The sequence below is a fragment of the Tachysurus fulvidraco genome, chromosome 5 (assembly GCF_022655615.1).
Source record: "Tachysurus fulvidraco isolate hzauxx_2018 chromosome 5, HZAU_PFXX_2.0, whole genome shotgun sequence".
Taxonomy (NCBI): Eukaryota; Metazoa; Chordata; class Actinopteri; order Siluriformes; family Bagridae; genus Tachysurus; species Tachysurus fulvidraco.
This window is the reverse complement of record NC_062522.1, coordinates 3,300,376-3,319,018: the sequence shown is the minus strand read 5'-3', so window position 1 is coordinate 3,319,018 and position 18,643 is coordinate 3,300,376. Positions and strand designations below refer to the sequence as shown.

The window sequence follows — 18,643 nt, the reverse complement described above, 5'->3', positions numbered from 1 at the left end:
CCGGAGTCAGGTACTCGCTCGTGTCCAGGGTCCACGGGATTCCCACCGATGATCTGTTTTACATGATGCATTTTTTCCCCCACAGGTGTGATGGATGTCAGATGTTCCCTATTAACGGCCCGAGGTTCAAGTGCCGGAGCTGCGACGACTTTGATTTCTGCGAAAGCTGCTTCAAGACTCGTAAACACAGTCCCAGACACTCGTTTGGACGCATCAACGAACCAGGTCGGTTTCTGTCATGATGGAACTGGTTAACAAAAACATCATCATTTATCCCAATCCAGTACAGTAACAGTGAGCATTTGTAGTTTCTTTATTTATTCACGCAGTGATTCATTTACGTATCCACACCTTCACTCGTTTTAATCACAGCATCATTTTTGTCGCGTTTGTGACCGTGTCGATGTCACGTATTGTTCAGGTCAGTCTCCGGCGTTCAGCGGACGCTCGGGGAAGCAGCTAAAGAGACACCACAGCAGTCAGAGGGGAATGCTGATAGACGATTGGTCCAGAGCCGTGAGGAACCTGAGCGTGTCGTCGTCAGTTAACCAGGCGTCCCGTCTCATCGACTGTGGGGATCAGTGCTGGCAGTCGTCTGGCTCTCAGGGAAAGGTGCGTCTGCGTTCGCCGAGAGTTTAATGTTTATTGCTTTCAAAAAGATTATTGGTTGTTGGTAATTGGTGGTCTGTTTCATTGCAATATTAGTCAGGAGTTCATTGGTGGCTAGTTGATGGGCTAGTTGATGGGCTAGCTGATGGGCTAGTTGATGGGCTAGTTCATAGGCTAGTTGATGGGCTAGCTGATGGGCTAGTTGATGGGCTAGCTGATGGGCTAGCTGATGGGCTAGTTGATGGGCTAGTTCATAGGCTAGTTGATGGGCTAGCTGATGGGCTAGTTGATGGGCTAGTTCATAGGCTAGTTGATGGGCTAGCTGATGGGCTAGTTGATGGGCTAGTTGATGGGCTAGCTGATGGGCTAGTTGATGGGCTAGTTCATAGGCTAGTTGATGGGCTAGCTGATGGGCTAGTTGATGGGCTAGTTGATGGGCTAGTTGATGGGCTAGCTGATGGGCTAGTTGATGGGCTAGCTGATGGGCTAGTTGATGGGCTAGCTGATGGGCTAGTTGATGGGCTAGTTGATGGGCTAGTTGATGGGCTAGCTGATGGGCTAGTTGATGGGCTAGCTGATGGGCTAGTTGATGGGCTAGCTGATGGGCTAGTTGATGGGCTAGCTGATGGGCTAGTTGATGGGTTAGTTGATGGGTTAGTCGACTGGTTGATTGACGGTGACGTTGCCTTTCTTCTTGCCTTTGACGTTGCTCGCTGCAGCACTGGATCAGGTTGGAGCTCTTCCCTGATGTTCTGGTGCACAGGCTGAAGATGGTGGTGGATCCTGCAGACAGCAGCTACATGCCTTCACTGGTGGTGGTGTCGGGTAAATGCAGAGTCACACACAACTTAACAATGTATTTTCTCCTGGACCTTTTTAATTTTGTTGAAATCATCATGTTTAGGTGGAAGCTCCCTGAACAACCTGATAGAGCTGAAGACCATCAACATCAACCCTACAGACACCACTGTGTCTTTACTAAACGACTGCACTGAGGTTAGTGACCTCACACTGTCTGTGTGTGTGTCTGTGTGTGTCTGTGTCTGTGTGTGTCTGTGTGTGTCTGTGTATCTGTGTGTCTGTGTGTGTCTGTCTGTCTCTGTGTGTGTATGTGTGTGTCTGTCTGTGTGTCTGTTTGTGCGTCTGTGTGTCTGTGTACGTCTGTGTGTGTGTCTGTGTACGTCTGTGTGTGTCTGTGTACGTCTGTGTGTGTCTGTGTACGTCTGTGTGTGTCTGTGTACGTCTGTGTGTGTCTGTGTACGTCTGTGTGTGTCTGTGTGTCTGTGTCTGTGTGTGTGTGTCTGTGTCTGTGTGTCTGTGTCTGTGTATTTCTGTGTCTGTGTATGTCTGTGTCTGTGTACGTCTGTGTCTGTGTATCTGTGTGTCTGTGTGTGTCTGTCTGTCTCTGTGTGTGTATGTGTGTGTCTGTCTGTGTGTCTGTTTGTGCGTCTGTGTGTGTCTGTGTACGTCTGTGTGTGTCTGTGTACGTCTGTGTGTGTCTGTGTACGTCTGTGTGTGTGTCTGTGTACGTCTGTGTGTGTGTCTGTGTGTGCGTCTGCGTGTCTGTGCACATGCACCTGTGTGTGTTTACACGTGTTTCTGTGTGAGACATATTTTTCAGTGTATGTGTGTGTGTATGTTTAGTACCACAGGTACATGGAGATCGCTATAAAGCAGTGCCGCAGCTCAGGGATCGACTGTAAGATCCATGGGCTGAACATCGTGGGTCGTATCCGTGCCGAGGACGAAGATCTGGCCACTGTACCATTCTTAGCTTCAGATAACGAGGAAGAGGAAGATGATAAAGCAGCCACAGGGAGGTGTGTGTTTCTCATTTTGGTCCTTTAAGTGTAATAAAGGTTGTGTTACTGATCGTCTTCTCTCTCCTCAGTCTTTCCCGAAAGAGATCCTCAGGCATGGAGTCTGCTGCCACCATCAGAACCAAAGTGTTTGTGTGGGGTCTTAATGACAAGGACCAGCTGGGTGGGCTTAAAGGGTCAAAGGTCAGTCGTGTCAATCACTCTTGTAGCGTATGTTCACATTTGAAATGATTAGCGGGTTTGAACTGAACCCTTTCACTTCCTGTTTCCCCAGATCAAGGTCCCGTCGTTTTCCGAGACGCTTTCTGCCCTGAATGTTGTGCAGGTGTCTGGAGGATCCAAGAGTCTTTTTGCAGGTGAGAACTTACCTGACTGGGGCTAATAATCTGCTCCAGGGGGTTGTTTTATTGTGTACTGTAGTGATTTTCTGTATACTCACGTCAACACTTTTGTGTGTGTGTCTGTGTGTGTGTGTGTCTGTGTGTGTGTGTGTCTGTGTGTGTGTGTGTCTGTGTGTGTGTGTGTCTGTGTGTGTGTGTCTGTGTGTGTGTGTGTTGGTGGTGTGTAGTGTGTGTTGTGTCTGTGTGTGTGTGTGTCTGTGTGTGTGTTGTCTGTGTGTGTGTGTGTCTGTGTGTGTGGTGTCTGTGTATGTGTGTTGGGTCTGTGTGTGTGGTAGTGCTTTGTCTGTGTGTGTCTGTGTGTGTCTGTGTGTGTGTGTGTCTGTGTGTGTGTGTGTGTCTGTGTGTGTGTGTGTGTCTGTGTCGTGTGTGTGTGTCTGTGTGTCTGTGTCGTGTGTGTGTGTCTGTGTGTGTCGTGTCTGTGTGTGTCGTGTGTGTGTGTGTGTGCAGTGACTGCGGAGGGAAAGGTGTATGCGTGTGGAGAGGCCACTAACGGCAGACTGGGTCTGGGTCTGAGCAGCGGCACGATCCCGATCCCGCGCCAGATCACCGCTCTCAGTAACTACGTGGTGAAGAAAGTGGCTGTTCATTCAGGTGTGTGTTCATCTTTTATTTCTCTCTCCTCTCGTCACTTAAACCCGAGGACGCTCGGTTCTCAAACAGCTCACTGAATAAAACGACACAATTCAAGATTACATAAACACTTCAAAGCATTTCCATATTCACTCATATTCATCTACAAACACAGCATATTACAAAAAACCGTGTCCACACCTTTAAAGCTGACGTTTAAACCCCCATCACCGTGCCGTTTACAGGTGGGCGCCATGCCATGGCTTTGACTGTGGATGGGAAAGTGTTCTCCTGGGGTGAAGGAGATGATGGCAAACTGGGGCATTTCAGTAGAATGTAAGAAGTTCCTGTCATGTTTAGAAAAGTATCCTGTCTTTTAAACGTGGTTGGGTGTGTGGATGTAGCCATGTTAAAAGATGAAGCGTGTGTGTGTGTGTGTGTGTGTGTGTGTGTGTGTGTGTGTGTGTGTGTGTAGGAACTGCGATAAGCCTCGGCTGATCGAAGCGCTGAAGACGAAGCGCATTCGGGACATCGCCTGCGGGAGCTCGCACAGCGCCGCCATCACCTCCAGCGGCGAGCTGTACAGCTGGGGTCTGGGGGAGTACGGACGCCTGGGACATGGAGACAACACCACACAGCTCAGACCCAAACTGGTAAGAACTGTCCTTCTTATCCGTCTCATCAGTATCATTGTTCTGAACCAGGTTCTGATCCAGATGTTCTAGATCATTCCGTGCCGTCAGTGCTTCTGTCCCATCGCCGATTATTCTCACCACCGGAGTGTTAAATACACATCTCCCTACAGAAGCTGTCAGAGCTGCTGATCTAGAAAGGAAACCAACACCATGACCGGTCATTAATCTTCTGTGCTGTTTGTGTTGTCTAGGTCAAAGTGTTATTGGGTCATCGGGTCATTCAGGTGGCTTGTGGGAGTCGTGACGCACAAACACTCGCTCTGACAGATGAAGGTAAAAACCTTCGAATAAACGCTATTGTGTTTTACTTCAGAGAGGTGTACTAAGTGTGTGTGTGTGTGTGTAGGTCTGGTGTTCTCGTGGGGAGACGGGGACTTCGGGAAGCTGGGCCGTGGAGGCAGCGAGGGCTGTAACATCCCTCAGAACATCGAGCGTCTGAACGGACAGGGCGTGTGTCAGATCGAATGTGGAGCTCAGTTCTCTCTCGCGCTCACCAAATCAGGAGTCGTGTGGACCTGGTACACTCCTGTTCGGTTTCTACTAGGGCTGGGCGATACGACTGAAAACCGTATCACGATATCAGTGCTTCATATCCGTCGATATCGATAATTATCGTTATTTTTTTTGACCCATTTAAAATAAGGACCAGGAGAAAAATCTATTAGATTTAAACCTTTTTATTTTAAACTTAACCTTCCTCTGATCAGAATCCCCTCAGTTATTAAGTCATAAACGTCGACAACCAGGAAACCTCCAATAATTATAATGTAAACATGAGTCTAAAGTCACAATGAACACTTAACTATTATCTCTGAACATTTAAGGTGAGAAATGAAAGAAAATGTAAGAAATGCTTAATAAAGTGTAATAAAATTGCGTGGGCGACGGTAACATAATTAGCAGACGACGTTGTTGTGACTACGGTCAGATTTATAATATCCATAAAACCGCCGTACTGGCGTGCTGACTTTTCCTCTTTTATTTACGATTCTCTCGCTCGCTGCGGCTCATTTTCTGCTCATCAGTCGGCGGTTACTGAAGAGGAATCCAGCAGACCGGTACGAGACGACGATATGGCGCAACCAAACGTGATAGTGTTACACGATTGGCTGTTAGCGTGTCACTCCCTACGTTGCTAGGTTACCAGAGAGCGAGTGCCTTTGTTAATGGAACCAAACTTGCTTCGCGACCTCCGTTTTCTTCCGACGAAGAATAAAAAATATCGAACGTTTTATCGAACACGTTTTTTATTGTATCGATCACGTGTCTATCGCGATACATATCGTTATCATTTTATCTCCCAGCCCTATTTTCTACACAACATTAATTCAGTCCACACACACACACACGGTTTACGTTAACGTGTCGCTCTCGTTTCCGACGTGTTCAGGGGAAAGGGCGATTACTTCCGGCTGGGTCACGGGACAGATGTGCACGTGAGGAAGCCGCAGATGGTGGAGGGGCTGAGAGGGAAGAAGATTATTCACGTGGCTGTGGGAGCGCTGCATTGCCTGGCTGTTACAGAGACCGGACAGGTAGCACACCAAGTCTCTCACTTCTGTCTGCTTGGGTTTTCAGGCTTGGGTTGTCGTCGACTTCTACTATTCTTTTTCACCTCCATTCTCTCTTCATTCCTCTTCTCGTTCTCTTTTTCTTTTTTTTCATACGGTCTTCACTTTCTACTTATTCTTCTTCTTCCTCGTGTTCTTTGCTGTCATCCTCTTCTCCTTCGTTTTTTGCATCCGACTTTCCATCTTTTCTCATTCTTTACCTTGTTTCTCTTCTCCTCCTTTTTTTTTTTGTTTTTTTTACATATTGATGCCTGTGAGAGTGTTGAGGTTTCTCTCTGACTGTGTTCAGGTTTACGCGTGGGGTGATAATGACCACGGGCAGCAGGGTAACGGGACGACTACGGTGAACCGGAAGCCGACGCTGGTGCAGGGCCTGGAGGGTCAGAAGATCACACGTGTGGCATGTGGCTCATCTCACAGCGTGGCCTGGACCACTGTCGATGTCACCACACCATCTGTTCACGAACCGGTTCTGTTCCAGACGGCCAGGGACTCGCTCGGGGCCTCGTACCTGGGTCAGTGCGTTTTAACGAGTTTTCTGTTGTGTTTTGTCTCGAACACCATTACATCAGGCTCACGTGTGTGTGTGTGTGTGTGTTTGCTCACCTGCAGGCGTGCCGTCAGACAGCGACCCGTCTTCACTGAGTAATAAGCTGAACGGTCAGAGCAGCGTGAAGCCCAGCAGACCTTCTCTGGCCAAAATCCTGCTCTCTCTCGACGGCAACCTGGCCAAGCAGCAGGCTCTGTCTCACGTGCTTTCTGCCTTACAGATCATGTATGCCAGGTGCCGTATCGCTCCAGACCAGTGGGTTTGCCTAATAAGCTCACAGCAATTGGATACTGTTAAAACTTTAGCCTGTGTGTGTGTGTGTGTGTAGGGATGCTGTGGTGGGAGCTCTGATGCCTGCCTGCATGATACCTGTAGAATGTCCGTCCAGCTCTCCGGTCCCTCCCTCTGACTGCTCATCCGTCTCCAGCCCTTCAGAGGCTGAAGGTCCTCCTGTGACCTCTGACCTTGAGGAACGCACCAGCCCTCACCCCTGGCAGGACAGCAAGAGGGGAGAGGTGGGCTTTAACTTTATTTTTTACACTATTATTTACACTTCCTGTGAAGTTCAGTGCCAAATAGCAGAGTGTAAATGTGGGTGGAATCGTTACACGGTTCGGTTTTGGGTGGGAACTGTACACTTATTAGATCCTTTTTGGTTCCTATGGTTCCTTTTTGGTTCCTTAACGCCGAGTGGGAAGATCCTTGAGAAGAATCTGTGCTCTGATTGGTTGCATGATTCCGTCTTTGGCTTCAGACGTTAGAGTAAAAATGAAACGTTAGAGAAAGACTTTAGTTTATTAAAATAACTGTACAGCTTGTAGGTAAGTGCTAAGGACTGTTTATTGTGATCTGGCTGTAACATGAGCTATATTTTTTTTTTCTCCTGTAGGTTACATCCTCTGAAGATGCCATAACCCCATCATCTGCCGTGACTCCCTCAGCAGCCGCTGCTGCCTCTCGCCCCTTCATCCCCGTCACAGACGACCCCGGAGCGGCCAGCATCATCGCCGAGACCATGACCAAGACCAAAGAGGTTCACGCCTCCTCACTGTCACTATTTCCTTTTCTTAACATGTATAAAGGTCTAAGTGTTGTAACTTCCTGCTTGGTTCTTCGTACCAGGACTCTGAGAGCCAGAACAAAGCCACGGGGCCCGAGCCTCAGTACTTGGATGAGTTTACCTGTCTGTTGGTACCCGATGACACGCGGGTGATGGTTGACCTGCTGAAGCTGGCTGTGAATCTGCGCTCAGGAGAGAAAGGAAAGGAAGTGCTGTCTGCCGTGCTGTCCGGCATGGGCACCGCCTACCCTCAGGTTCACCTCCTCTAGAGCACTGCATGTCTTTAATGAGTGTATGACACACACACACACACTTTTACACCACTGTGTGTCATGTGTTCTCTCAGGTGGCTGACATGCTACTGGAGCTTTGTGTGACTGAGCTTGAGGACGTGGCCACGGATTCTCAGAGCGGCCGTCTGTCCTCTCAGCCTGTGGTGGTGGAGAGCAGTCACCCCTACACTGATGATACCTCCACCAGTGGGACAGTCAAAATCCCAGGTAACACGTCTGCCTGCCTGTCTGTCTGTCTGTCTGTCTGTGTCTGTCTGTGTGTCTGTCTGTGTGTCTGTCTGTGTGTCTGTCTGTGTGTCTGTCTGTCTGTCTGTGTCTGTCTGTGTCTGTTTGTCTGTCTGTGTCTGTTTGTCTGTCTGTGTCTGTTTGTCTGTGTCTGTTTGTCTGTCTGTGTCTGTGTGTCTGTGTCTGTCTGTCTGTGTCTGTCTGTGTCTGTCGGTCTGTCTGTGTGTGTGTGTGTGTCTGTGTGTGTGTGTGTCTGTGTGTGTGTGTGTCTGTGTGTGTGTGTGTCTGTGTGTGTGTGTCTGTCTGTCTGTGTGTCTGTCTGTCTGTGTGTCTGTCTGTCTGTGTGTCTGTGTGTCGGTCTGTGTGTCTGTGTGTCGGTCTGTCTGTGTGTGTCGGTCTGTCTGTGTGTGTCGGTCTGTCTGTGTGTGTCGGTCTGTCTGTGTGTGTCGGTCTGTCTGTGTGTGTCGGTCTGTCTGTGTGTGTCGGTCTGTCTGTGTGTGTCGGTCTGTCTGTGTGTGTCGGTCTGTCTGTGTGTGTGTCTGTGTGTGTGTCTGTGTGTGTGTCTGTGTGTGTGTCTGTGTGTGTGTCTGTGTCTGTGTGTGTGTCGGTCTGTCTGTGTGTGTCGGTCTGTCTGTGTGTGTCGGTCTGTCTGTGTGTGTCGGTCTGTCTGTGTGTGTCGGTCTGTCTGTGTGTGTCGGTCTGTCTGTGTGTGTCTGTCTGTCTGTGTGTCGGTCTGTCTGTGTGTGTCGGTCTGTCTGTGTGTGTCGGTCTGTCTGTGTGTGTCGGTCTGTCTGTGTGTCTGTCTGTCTGTGTGTGTCGGTCTGTCTGTGTGTGTCGGTCTGTCTGTGTGTGTGTGTGTGTCTGTGTCTGTGTGTGTGTCTGTGTGTGTGTCTGTGTGTGTGTCTGTGTGTGTGTGTGTGTGTGTGTGTCTGTGTGTGTGTGTGTGTGTCTGTGTGTGTGTGTGTGTCTGTGTGTGTGTGTGTGTCTGTCTGTCTGTGTGTGTCGGTCTGTCTGTGTGTGTCGGTCTGTCTGTGTGTGTCGGTCTGTCTGTGTGTGTCGGTCTGTCTGTGTGTGTCGGTCTGTGTCTGTCGGTCTGTGTGTGTGTGTCTGTCTGTGTCTGTCTGTGTTTGTCTGTCTGTCTGTCTGTGTCTGTCTGTGTTTGTCTGTCTGTCTGTCTGTGTGTCTGTGTGTGTGTGTCTGTGTGTGTGTGTCTGTGTGTGTGTGTGTCTGTGCCTGTCTGTGTCTGTCTGTCTGTGTCTGTCTGTCTGTGTCTGTCTGTCTGTGTCTCTGTGTGTCTGTGTCTGTGTCTGTCTGTCTGTGTCTGTCTGTCTGTGTCTGTCTGTCTGTGTGTCTGTGTCTCTGTGTGTCTGTGTCTGTCTGTCTGTGTCTGTGTGTCTGTCTGTGTCTGTCTGTTTCTATCTGTGTCTGTGTCTCTGTGTGTCTGTGTGTCAGTTTTCTGTCTGTGTCAGTCTGTGTGTCAGTCTGTCTGTGTCTGCCTGTCTGTGTCTGCCTGTCTGTGTCTGCCTGTCTGTGTCTGCCTGTCTGTGTCTGCCTGTCTGTGTCTGCCTGTCTGTGTCTGCCTGTCTGTGTCTGCCTGTCTGTGTCTGCCTGTCTGTGTCTGCCTGTCTGTGTCTGCCTGTCTGTGTCTGTATTAATGTACATCACATCAAGACTCCTAGAAATGGATTATAGAATATTTGTGAGGATTTAAATGATTATAATAATTATATACCACCTGAGTGCTGAAATAAAATGTACATTAACTTTATATAACCTGTGTATTGGGTACTGAACTGGAAAATGTCTGATTGGTCAATGTGCTGGACAGATTGTTTTACAGAAGTTATATGATTACATTAGTTTTACTTCTTTATTATAATTATTAGTGTATTTCTTTAAAACTCCTGAAATGATTTCAGGTGCCGAGGGTCTGCGTGTGGAGTTCGATCGTCAGTGTTCTACTGAGAGGAGACACGACCCGCTAACCGTTATGGACGGAGCCAATAGGATCGTCTCTGTTCGATCAGGTGACTTATCACAAAACAGGAAGTGACTCATCCACATTAATTATGCTTACTGATGAAGTGTACAAGTTAGTGTTAAGGGGTTTAAGAAGTGTGTGTGTGTGTGTGTGTGTGTGTGTGTGTGTGTGTGTGTGTGTGTGTGTGTGTGTGTGTCAGGGCGCGAGTGGTCAGACTGGTCCAGTGAGTTGAGGATTCCTGGAGACGAGCTGAAATGGAAGTTCACGAGTGACGGCTCTGTGAACGGCTGGGGCTGGCGATTCACTGTGTATCCCATCATGCCTGCAGCGGGTATATACACACACACACACACACACACACACACACACTGTTTTATATTATGTTATATTATATTTCATCAGCCAGTGAACACACAGGATATTGTTTTTATTTCATTTTGTTATTGACTGTGCCTCAGGTCCTAAAGACCTCCTGTCAGATCGCTGTATTCTGTCCTGCCCTTCTATGGACTTGGTCACCTGCCTGCTGGACTTTCGTCTCAACTTCGCCTCCAACCGCAGCATCGTGCCACGTCTGGCTGCTTCACTCGCTGCCTGTGCGCAGCTCAGTGCACTGGGTACGTCTGCATGTCTGCACGCTCTGAAAAATCTCACAGGTTATTTTTAGAGTGCTCTTTAAATGAGTGTGTGTGCGTGTGTGTGTACTAGCGGCTGGACACCGTATGTGGGCCCTGCAGAGGTTACGCAAACTCCTGACTACTGAATACGGCCAGTCCATTAACATCAACCGACTGCTGGGGGACAGTGAAGGAGAGGCTCGCTCTGTGGTCAGTCAGTCAAACACTAACATCTAACATCAACCAACACAACAATAAATACACACTATAAGTAATGAAAATAAATATGTAGCTGTTGTAAGAATCCTGACAACCTTCACTGCTGCACTGTTTTATAAAAACATGAAGATTTGTTCAATCTCTGGAATATTTACATTTTGTATTTAAGATAAAATATCCTTTAGTGACCAACTTTATCCTGAACACCTTCTGTCCAGTCAAGGTCCAGGATATAACCACACTGGAGGATCACTGATTGTTTAGATTCTGTGTGTGTTTTAAATGTTGTGGCTGATTTGGTTTTGTTTGTTGTAGAGTTTTACAGGCAGCGCTCTTGCTGCTCTGGTGAAAGGGCTTCCTGAGGCTCTGCAGAGGCAGTACGAGTACGAGGACCCTATTGTTAGAGGAGGCAAACAGCTGCTTCATAGCCCCTTCTTCAAGGTGTGCGAGAGAGTCTGTGTGCTTGTGTGTGTGCATGAGAGAGTCTGTGTGTGCGCGCTCGCGAGAGAGTGTGTGTGCGCGCTCGCGAGAGTGTGTGTGCGCGCTCGCGAGAGAGTGTGTGCGCGCGCGCGAGAGAGAGTGTGTGCGTGTGTGTGAGTGTAAATGTATTCATTAAATTGATCAATGATGTATTTCAGGTATTGGTTGCTCTTGCATGTGACCTGGAGTTAGACACACTACCCTGCTGTGCCGAGACCCATAAGTGGGCGTGGTTTCGCCGTTACTGCACCGCCTCCCGGGTAGCTGTGGCTCTGGATAAGAGAACTCCCCTGCCACGCCCGTTCCTGGATGAGGTGAGTGCCCCACCTCTACTGATCACAGCTACTTCAGTGATATTTCATCCAGCAGCAAAATCATTCCTTTGTTCCTTCCATGAAGGTTGCGAAGAAAATCCGCGAGCTGATGGCAGACCACGAGAACATGAACGTGCTTCACGAGAGCCACGAACTGTTCAAGAGAGAACATGACGAACAGCTGGTGCAGTGGATGAACAGGTGAGCTTCTTGTCAGGAGGATCAGAAACACATGTGATTCGATCTCTGATGTCTGTTCAAGACGAGTTCTGGAAAAGTATCTCATTAATAACGATCAGTGTCTGTGATGTTTTAGACAGTCTGCGGTCACATCTATAGTATAATCCCTTTCTTTTTAATTTGCTTTTCTTCAGACGTCCCGATGACTGGACTCTGTCAGCGGGCGGCAGCGGCACAATCTATGGTTGGGGCCACAACCATCGTGGGCAACTTGGCGGCATCGAAGGGGCGAAGGTTAAAGTTCCTACACCGACCGAGGCCCTCGCCACACTGCGGCCCATCCAGCTGATCGGCGGAGAGCAGACGCTGTTTGCCGTCACGGCCGACGGCAAGGTGAGGAACCGTATACAGAGCTGTCAGAGTGTAATACACACTCGGGTGCTACAGTTACAGTTGAGTGCAAAAGTTTGCACACCCCTAAGATGAAATAAAAACCTTCGGTGTGGTTGGTTTCTCAAACGCTCCTTAATTACAGGTGTTAACTTCAATATTTTGACTAGAAACGAATAAAATCGAAGGTAATCAGCACCAGTGAATGTGACTCGGGAATCAGTTTAATATAAAGATTTTAAAATTGTGCTACGTCTCATGGAATAACGTGGAAGTTTTAATATTTTATTTAATATATCTTCGTGCCGTTCCAGCTGTACGCCACAGGTTACGGCGCCGGAGGGCGTCTCGGGATCGGCGGCACCGAGTCTGTGTCTACTCCGACTCTACTGGAGTCCATCCAGCATGTGTTCATCAGGAAGGTGGCTGTAAACTCCGGGGGAAAACACTGCCTTGCCTTGTCCTCCGAGGGAGAGGTCTACTCCTGGGGAGAAGCCGAGGACGGAAAACTCGGCCACGGAAACAGGAGGTGTGGATTATTATTTTAATGAGTTATAGGAGTGATCTTGCAGTTCTCATATCTGCCAGCAGGTGTCACTACATGTACAGTTCATTAGGAGGAGACAACCTTTGTTTGTTTTTTTATTTATTTATTACCTTCTTTATGTAATTGTTGGTTTATTACTTGTTTACTAAGACAGGGCTTGTAAGTAAGAGAGATGTTTATTTATTTATTTTGAAATTGGATTCTAATTTTATATATTTTTTTTATTCATTTATTTGAGACTGGGTTCATTTAATATTTTTTTTTAATCACGTATTTCCCCGCCTCAGTCCGTGCGACCGTCCTCGGGTGATCGAGTCTCTGAGAGGGGTGGAGGTGGTGGATATCGCAGCTGGTGGAGCTCACAGTGCCTGTATAACATCCAGTGGAGAACTTTACACCTGGGGCAAGGGGCGCTACGGCCGCCTGGGACACGGAGACAGTGAGGATCAGCTCAAACCCAAACTGGTCAGTATGTGCAGATGTGTCTGAGTTATAGTTTAGGATTTTACTTTGAACTTTTTTTTTATCCTCCAAATCCTCAGAGACTGCCCAGTGTTTTTCTGTGTTTGTTTAGGAAGCATTAATTGTCCACTTCTGACAGCTACTTTCTTTGTGTGTGTGTGCGCGCAGGTGGATGCTCTGCAGGGACACAGGGTGATAGATGTAGCATGTGGCAGCGGTGATGCTCAGACCCTGTGTTTGACAGACGATGACATGGTGTGGTCATGGGGAGACGGAGATTACGGCAAGCTGGGACGAGGAGGCAGCGACGGCTGTAAAGCTCCCATGAAGGCAATAAGCAATAGCAGCCCCCCCCCCCCCCCACACACTTCTGTTGGTACTGTTCTGATTCTAATCCCTCTGTCTCTCTCTCTCTCTCTCTCTCTCTCTCTCTCTCTCTCTCTCTCTCTCTCTCTCTCTCTCTCTCTCTCTCTCTCTCTCTCTCTCTCTCTCTCTCTCTGTAGATTGACTCTCTGACAGGATTGGGTGTAGTGAAAGTAGAGTGTGGCTCTCAGTTCTCTGTCGCTCTCACCAAATCTGGAGCTGTGTACACTTGGTAAACACACAAGCACAAACTTGCATACACACACATTTTATTATAAACACACACACAACTAAAACAGTGCATAATTTTATCATACGTGTGTGTTCTCAGGGGAAAAGGGGACTACCACAGGCTCGGTCACGGCTCAGACGATCACGTCCGCAGACCCCGGCAGGTCCAGGGCTTGCAGGGCAAGAAGGTCATCGCTATAGCAACTGGCTCCCTTCATTGCGTATGCTGCACCGAGGAGGGTAGGACATCCAAGAGAATTTACTGACTTTTTAACTTTTTGAGTCTTTTTAACTGAAACGTGGAGTGTAACTCTTTACAATAGAACAGGTAATAATGTCTTTGTGGACTGAATAACCGATCAGCATTTAACACACGTCTGTGCGTGTTTCAGGAGAAGTGTATACATGGGGTGATAACGATGAGGGTCAGCTGGGGGACGGGACCACCAACGCCATCCAAAGGCCAAGGCTAGTAGGAGCGCTGCAGGGTAAAAAGATCAACAGGGTGGCTTGCGGCTCTGCACACACACTCGCCTGGTCCACCAGCAAACCCACCAACGCTGGCAAACTTCCTGCTCAGGTACTCGGTGTTATGCTGAGTCCAGCTTGGCTGTTTGTTTATCTATCAAGAGCAAAAGCTTGTCTGTATACAGTATATATCATTTTAAGTGTGTGTGTGTGTGTGTGTGTGTGTGTGTACATCTGTAACCCCAGGTCCCCATGGAGTATAACCACCTGCAGGAGATCCCCATCATGGCACTGAGAAACAGGCTGCTTCTGCTGCACCACATCTCTGAGCTCTTCTGTCCCTGTATCCCTATGTTTGACCTGGAGGGACGACTCGGTCAGACAGGACACGGCCCGTCTGTAGGCTTCGACACACTCCGGGGCATCCTTATCTCACAGGGCAAGGTTAGGAGGCCACACACACACACAACCTTACAACATTTATATTAAACAATGTATTTTTAAAAAGTTAATCACTGTGGGTGCCATTACTTTTACACCAACGCCTTCGCAAAAGCTGAAGTAAATACATGTATTTTTCTAATGCATATAATACAAGTGATTTGTAAACCACTCACGTAATCAGAGCACCAGAGACGTAAAGTGCGTTATCGTAACTATTATTATTATTATTATTATTATTATTATTATTATTATTGAAAAATCAAAAGCTTGGATGTGGGCGTGTCTCATATGGATCTTCTTAAGACACATATTTCACAGTCGCATGGAAAGGGGCTTAAGTCCACTGTACATCATATGATGGGATCATACTCCACATGTTTGAACAGTGATGCATTATAAGCACATGCACATTATGGTGCTTGGGCCCACTAATCGCTTCTTGCAGGTATATCTGCGGTTTCTTTGTTGTTTTTCTTTATCAGGATTTTGTGAAAACAACAGATCAGATATATCAGATATTAAATGCCTTGTAATTTTAATATAAATCATTTTTATTATTATCTTTATAAGCTGTTCAATGTTTCTCTTGCTTTGTTTGCAGGAGGCTGCGTTTCGTAAAGTTGTGCAGGCTACGATGGTGAGAGACCGACAACATGGACCAGTCGTGGAGCTCAACCGTATCCAGGTACACACACGGACAGACACACACACACACACGCACATATATAAACACATACACACACACACACACACACACACATATATACACACACATATATACACACACATACACACACACACACACACACACACATACACACACACACACATATACACACACACACATATACACACACACACGCACATACACACACACACACGCACACACACACACACACACATATACACGCATACATACACACACAGAGACACATACACACGCACACATACATACATACATACATACATACATACACACACACACATACATACATACATACATACACACATACATACACACATACATACACACACATACATACATACATACACACACACACACACACACACACACACACACACACACACACACACACACACACACACAGAGTCTGTTTGCACTCCCATGCCTCTTTTTTGTTGTTGCAGTCAGAAATTATTCTCTGTTCTTTGGGTTAAATCTTTGTCATCGCTGCTATTTTGTTTGTTCGTGCTTTACACCTTTTTATACCTTTTTTTAACACAAATCTGAGTGTAGACTAATAGTGATAATAATATAGACTCAATTCTGATTGGCCGATATGTTGCGCAGGTTTGTTTAAATACACATTTATTCCTATAAATCTTGTTCAAAGCAATTATTCAGTCTGGTGAAGTTTTGTAAATGTGGAATTTAATGTAATTTTAATAAGGAGATGTGAAGCACTGAGACTTCCATAAATGTTCAGTAAACGTCTCCTTACGGAAAACCTCATCTTCACCAAACAAAAAACAATGTGTATAAAACAAAAAGAAGGAAATAGAGACAAAGAACGTTAAGGAAAGAAACAAAAACGATGACAAGGAAAATCAAAGAAAGCAAGAATGATAGACCAGAGAGAGAGAAACAAAAGGAGAGACAAATGAACGAATGTCAAGAAGGAGAAAAACGATGAATGGATAAAGAAGGAAATTCTTTAGTGTAAACATTAGCGCCTGCTGTCTGAGATCCTGTGAATCAGCCGTTACTATAGAAACACTGATGTGTTAATAGACAACCTGTGATGCTCAGCTGCATTAGTGTGTGTCTCTCTCTCTCTCTCTCTCTCTCTCTCAGGTGAAGCGCTCACGCAGTAAAGGAGGTCTAGCCGGACCCGACGGTACCAAGTCAGTCTTCGGGCAGATGTGCGCCAAGATGATCTCCTTCAGTCCCGACAGCCTGCTGCTGCCTCATCGTGTCTGGAAGGTCAAGTTCGTAGGTAAACACGGACTCTCTTACCTAAACACAAACACCTCAGTGTCACTATAAAGGACAGGTATTTATTTACACAGTGACTGAGATGCGCTGTGATATTTAAGAAGAAGCTGAGCAAATGTTTATTAACATCACGTACACACGATACACAAAGCTAGCATAAAGTAGGACCTGTGATATAACTGAATATACACTTAAAGTTAGCATCAGCTTTTCTTAATACACAGTACAGTATAGAGCAGCAATGTACAAGGTTCAAAAAGCTAGCATGGGGCTAGAATCCAACAGAGTATGAAGCTAGCACGATGCAGGCTTATACGGCATTTAAAAACTAGCATAGAGCCAAGGAATGAAAACTATGAAGTTCAGTAGCTTACAGCTAGCTAACACAAGGTATAAAGCTAGCAAGGAAGTGGGTGTTGGCTGTGTTTAAAGTTTTTACACATGTAATGTGATGACATTGTTCCTGATCATCCAATCCGATGTCTGCGTCGTATCTGATGCTCCTCCCAGAAATCCCAAACACATTGTAGAGAAAAACACAAACATGTACAGATACATTAACCGTGAGAACTGTTTGTGTGTGTGTGTGTGTGTGTAGGTGAGTCTGTAGACGATTGCGGAGGAGGTTACAGCGAGTCTATAGCGGAGATGTGTGAGGAGCTACAGAACGGTCTCACTCCTCTGCTCATCGTGACTCCGAATGGCCGAGACGAGTCGGGCGCTAACAGAGACTGCTTCCTGCTCAACCCTACAGCCAAAAGTCCACTTCACATGAGCATGTTCCGCTTCCTAGGTACAGCCTCACCTTCCAACCTCACACTCTACTGTATGTCTGTAGCTTCTGATTGTTATTCTGAGTGTGTCTCTGTGTGTGTGTCTCTGTGTGTGTGTAGGAGTACTCCTGGGAATAGCGATCCGTACAGGAAGTCCTCTTAGTCTGTACCTTGCCGAACCCGTGTGGAAGCAACTCGCCGGCATGAACCTCACCATCGCTGATCTCAGTGAGGTATGACTCCTTTATGAACTGCTTATGAATATTCATAATGACTTATGCAGGGGATATAATGCATAGTAAAAAGTAATATTATTTAATGTGATTAGATTCCGTATACTCTTACTGTATAAAACGTATTACCGTATATGTACTGCAGGTTATAATAGCTGAATTGGTTACGATTCTTTACAACGTGTGCTAAAATAACATTCTTATAAAAAGACATTATAATGCTTTGTGAGTTCTGATATCATGTCATATTCATATGCACAGGCTTTTACGTTATTAGAAGTATTTATGATCATTGATCATTTGTGTCTGGCATTATAACATGTAATAAATCATATTGTTTAATCTAAGGTTATGAAGTCATATAGTATACTCTTGTGTTATGAAGTGTTCACTGTGTGTGTGAACTACAAGTCATAATTTCAGACAGTGTTATTAATGCATTACATCGCAAGTGTATACAATGTGTTTATGAACATGTACAATAATGTTATGTATTCTGACATTATGCAGTCATAACATATGCACAACATGGTACTAGTTACTAGGATTGATATAGTCTATTGACCGGTGTTGTAATGCCTGCTTATAACCACTCATGAATATAGAACCAATTGTGTGGTTGCCTTAATGCTCTATGCACCTGGCATTATGAAGTAATATTGTACCTTCTTGCATTTTAAGTCCTGTCCTATTCGTTTAATCAGGATTACTTAGGAGTATTTAAATGCTGGTTGTTATAATGCATTATGAATGCATAAGATTTTAAATCGTTTCAACAGACTTTATAACATGACACAGCCCTGACTTTATAACATGACACAGCCCTGACTTTATAACATGACACTTATTTAACATTTTGTCTAAATAAGCTCATATGATCTATGACACGTATATATAACATGCTTATGACATGTATGGGACCACAGTGCGTGTGTGTGTGTGTATGAGGCCCTTGTCTGATCTCATGACTTCCAAATGAGCTTTCAAGTGCTTTAAGGTTGTTGTATGCTTTACATTTTCCCTGAGGGTGGCTCGGCCTTTCTAAGACAGGTTATAATACACATATAAGCTGCCTTGTTAGATCATACATAGTGTGCTAGTGTAGTAACTCTGCACGACCTTCTGTACCAACACACACTTATTTAATTTCACTAAAGTTTTGTAAGTAGTTAGAAACATTTTTCTCATTT

The 18,643-nt window shown here is 46.2% G+C and overlaps 1 protein-coding gene across 5 annotated transcripts in view; it reads left to right on the top strand.

Moving 5' to 3' along the window:
- The window catches only part of herc2 (HECT and RLD domain containing E3 ubiquitin protein ligase 2), a 59,027-nt gene that overhangs the window by 36,270 nt on the left and 4,114 nt on the right, over positions 1-18,643 (top strand). For all 5 annotated transcript variants that reach the window (XM_027157509.2, XM_027157512.2, XM_027157511.2 and 2 more), the window contains exons 51-89: positions 1-10; positions 86-225; positions 422-612; positions 1,329-1,434; positions 1,514-1,605; positions 2,254-2,429; positions 2,501-2,612; positions 2,704-2,785; positions 3,278-3,421; positions 3,646-3,736; positions 3,876-4,053; positions 4,287-4,368; positions 4,442-4,613; positions 5,486-5,630; positions 5,956-6,181; positions 6,279-6,450; positions 6,545-6,731; positions 7,106-7,249; positions 7,339-7,530; positions 7,623-7,776; positions 9,714-9,821; positions 9,975-10,106; positions 10,234-10,392; positions 10,484-10,602; positions 10,927-11,052; positions 11,250-11,405; positions 11,491-11,606; positions 11,780-11,978; positions 12,290-12,504; positions 12,810-12,987; positions 13,153-13,314; positions 13,488-13,579; positions 13,679-13,818; positions 13,971-14,158; positions 14,293-14,490; positions 15,092-15,175; positions 16,307-16,448; positions 17,046-17,240; positions 17,341-17,453. The exon at positions 1-10 is cut by the window's left edge and continues 99 nt beyond it. In XM_027157509.2, the coding sequence (XP_027013310.2) occupies positions 1-10; positions 86-225; positions 422-612; positions 1,329-1,434; positions 1,514-1,605; positions 2,254-2,429; positions 2,501-2,612; positions 2,704-2,785; positions 3,278-3,421; positions 3,646-3,736; positions 3,876-4,053; positions 4,287-4,368; positions 4,442-4,613; positions 5,486-5,630; positions 5,956-6,181; positions 6,279-6,450; positions 6,545-6,731; positions 7,106-7,249; positions 7,339-7,530; positions 7,623-7,776; positions 9,714-9,821; positions 9,975-10,106; positions 10,234-10,392; positions 10,484-10,602; positions 10,927-11,052; positions 11,250-11,405; positions 11,491-11,606; positions 11,780-11,978; positions 12,290-12,504; positions 12,810-12,987; positions 13,153-13,314; positions 13,488-13,579; positions 13,679-13,818; positions 13,971-14,158; positions 14,293-14,490; positions 15,092-15,175; positions 16,307-16,448; positions 17,046-17,240; positions 17,341-17,453 (5,618 nt within the window). The remainder of the gene's footprint in view (positions 11-85; positions 226-421; positions 613-1,328; positions 1,435-1,513; positions 1,606-2,253; positions 2,430-2,500; positions 2,613-2,703; positions 2,786-3,277; positions 3,422-3,645; positions 3,737-3,875; positions 4,054-4,286; positions 4,369-4,441; positions 4,614-5,485; positions 5,631-5,955; positions 6,182-6,278; positions 6,451-6,544; positions 6,732-7,105; positions 7,250-7,338; positions 7,531-7,622; positions 7,777-9,713; positions 9,822-9,974; positions 10,107-10,233; positions 10,393-10,483; positions 10,603-10,926; positions 11,053-11,249; positions 11,406-11,490; positions 11,607-11,779; positions 11,979-12,289; positions 12,505-12,809; positions 12,988-13,152; positions 13,315-13,487; positions 13,580-13,678; positions 13,819-13,970; positions 14,159-14,292; positions 14,491-15,091; positions 15,176-16,306; positions 16,449-17,045; positions 17,241-17,340; positions 17,454-18,643) is intronic.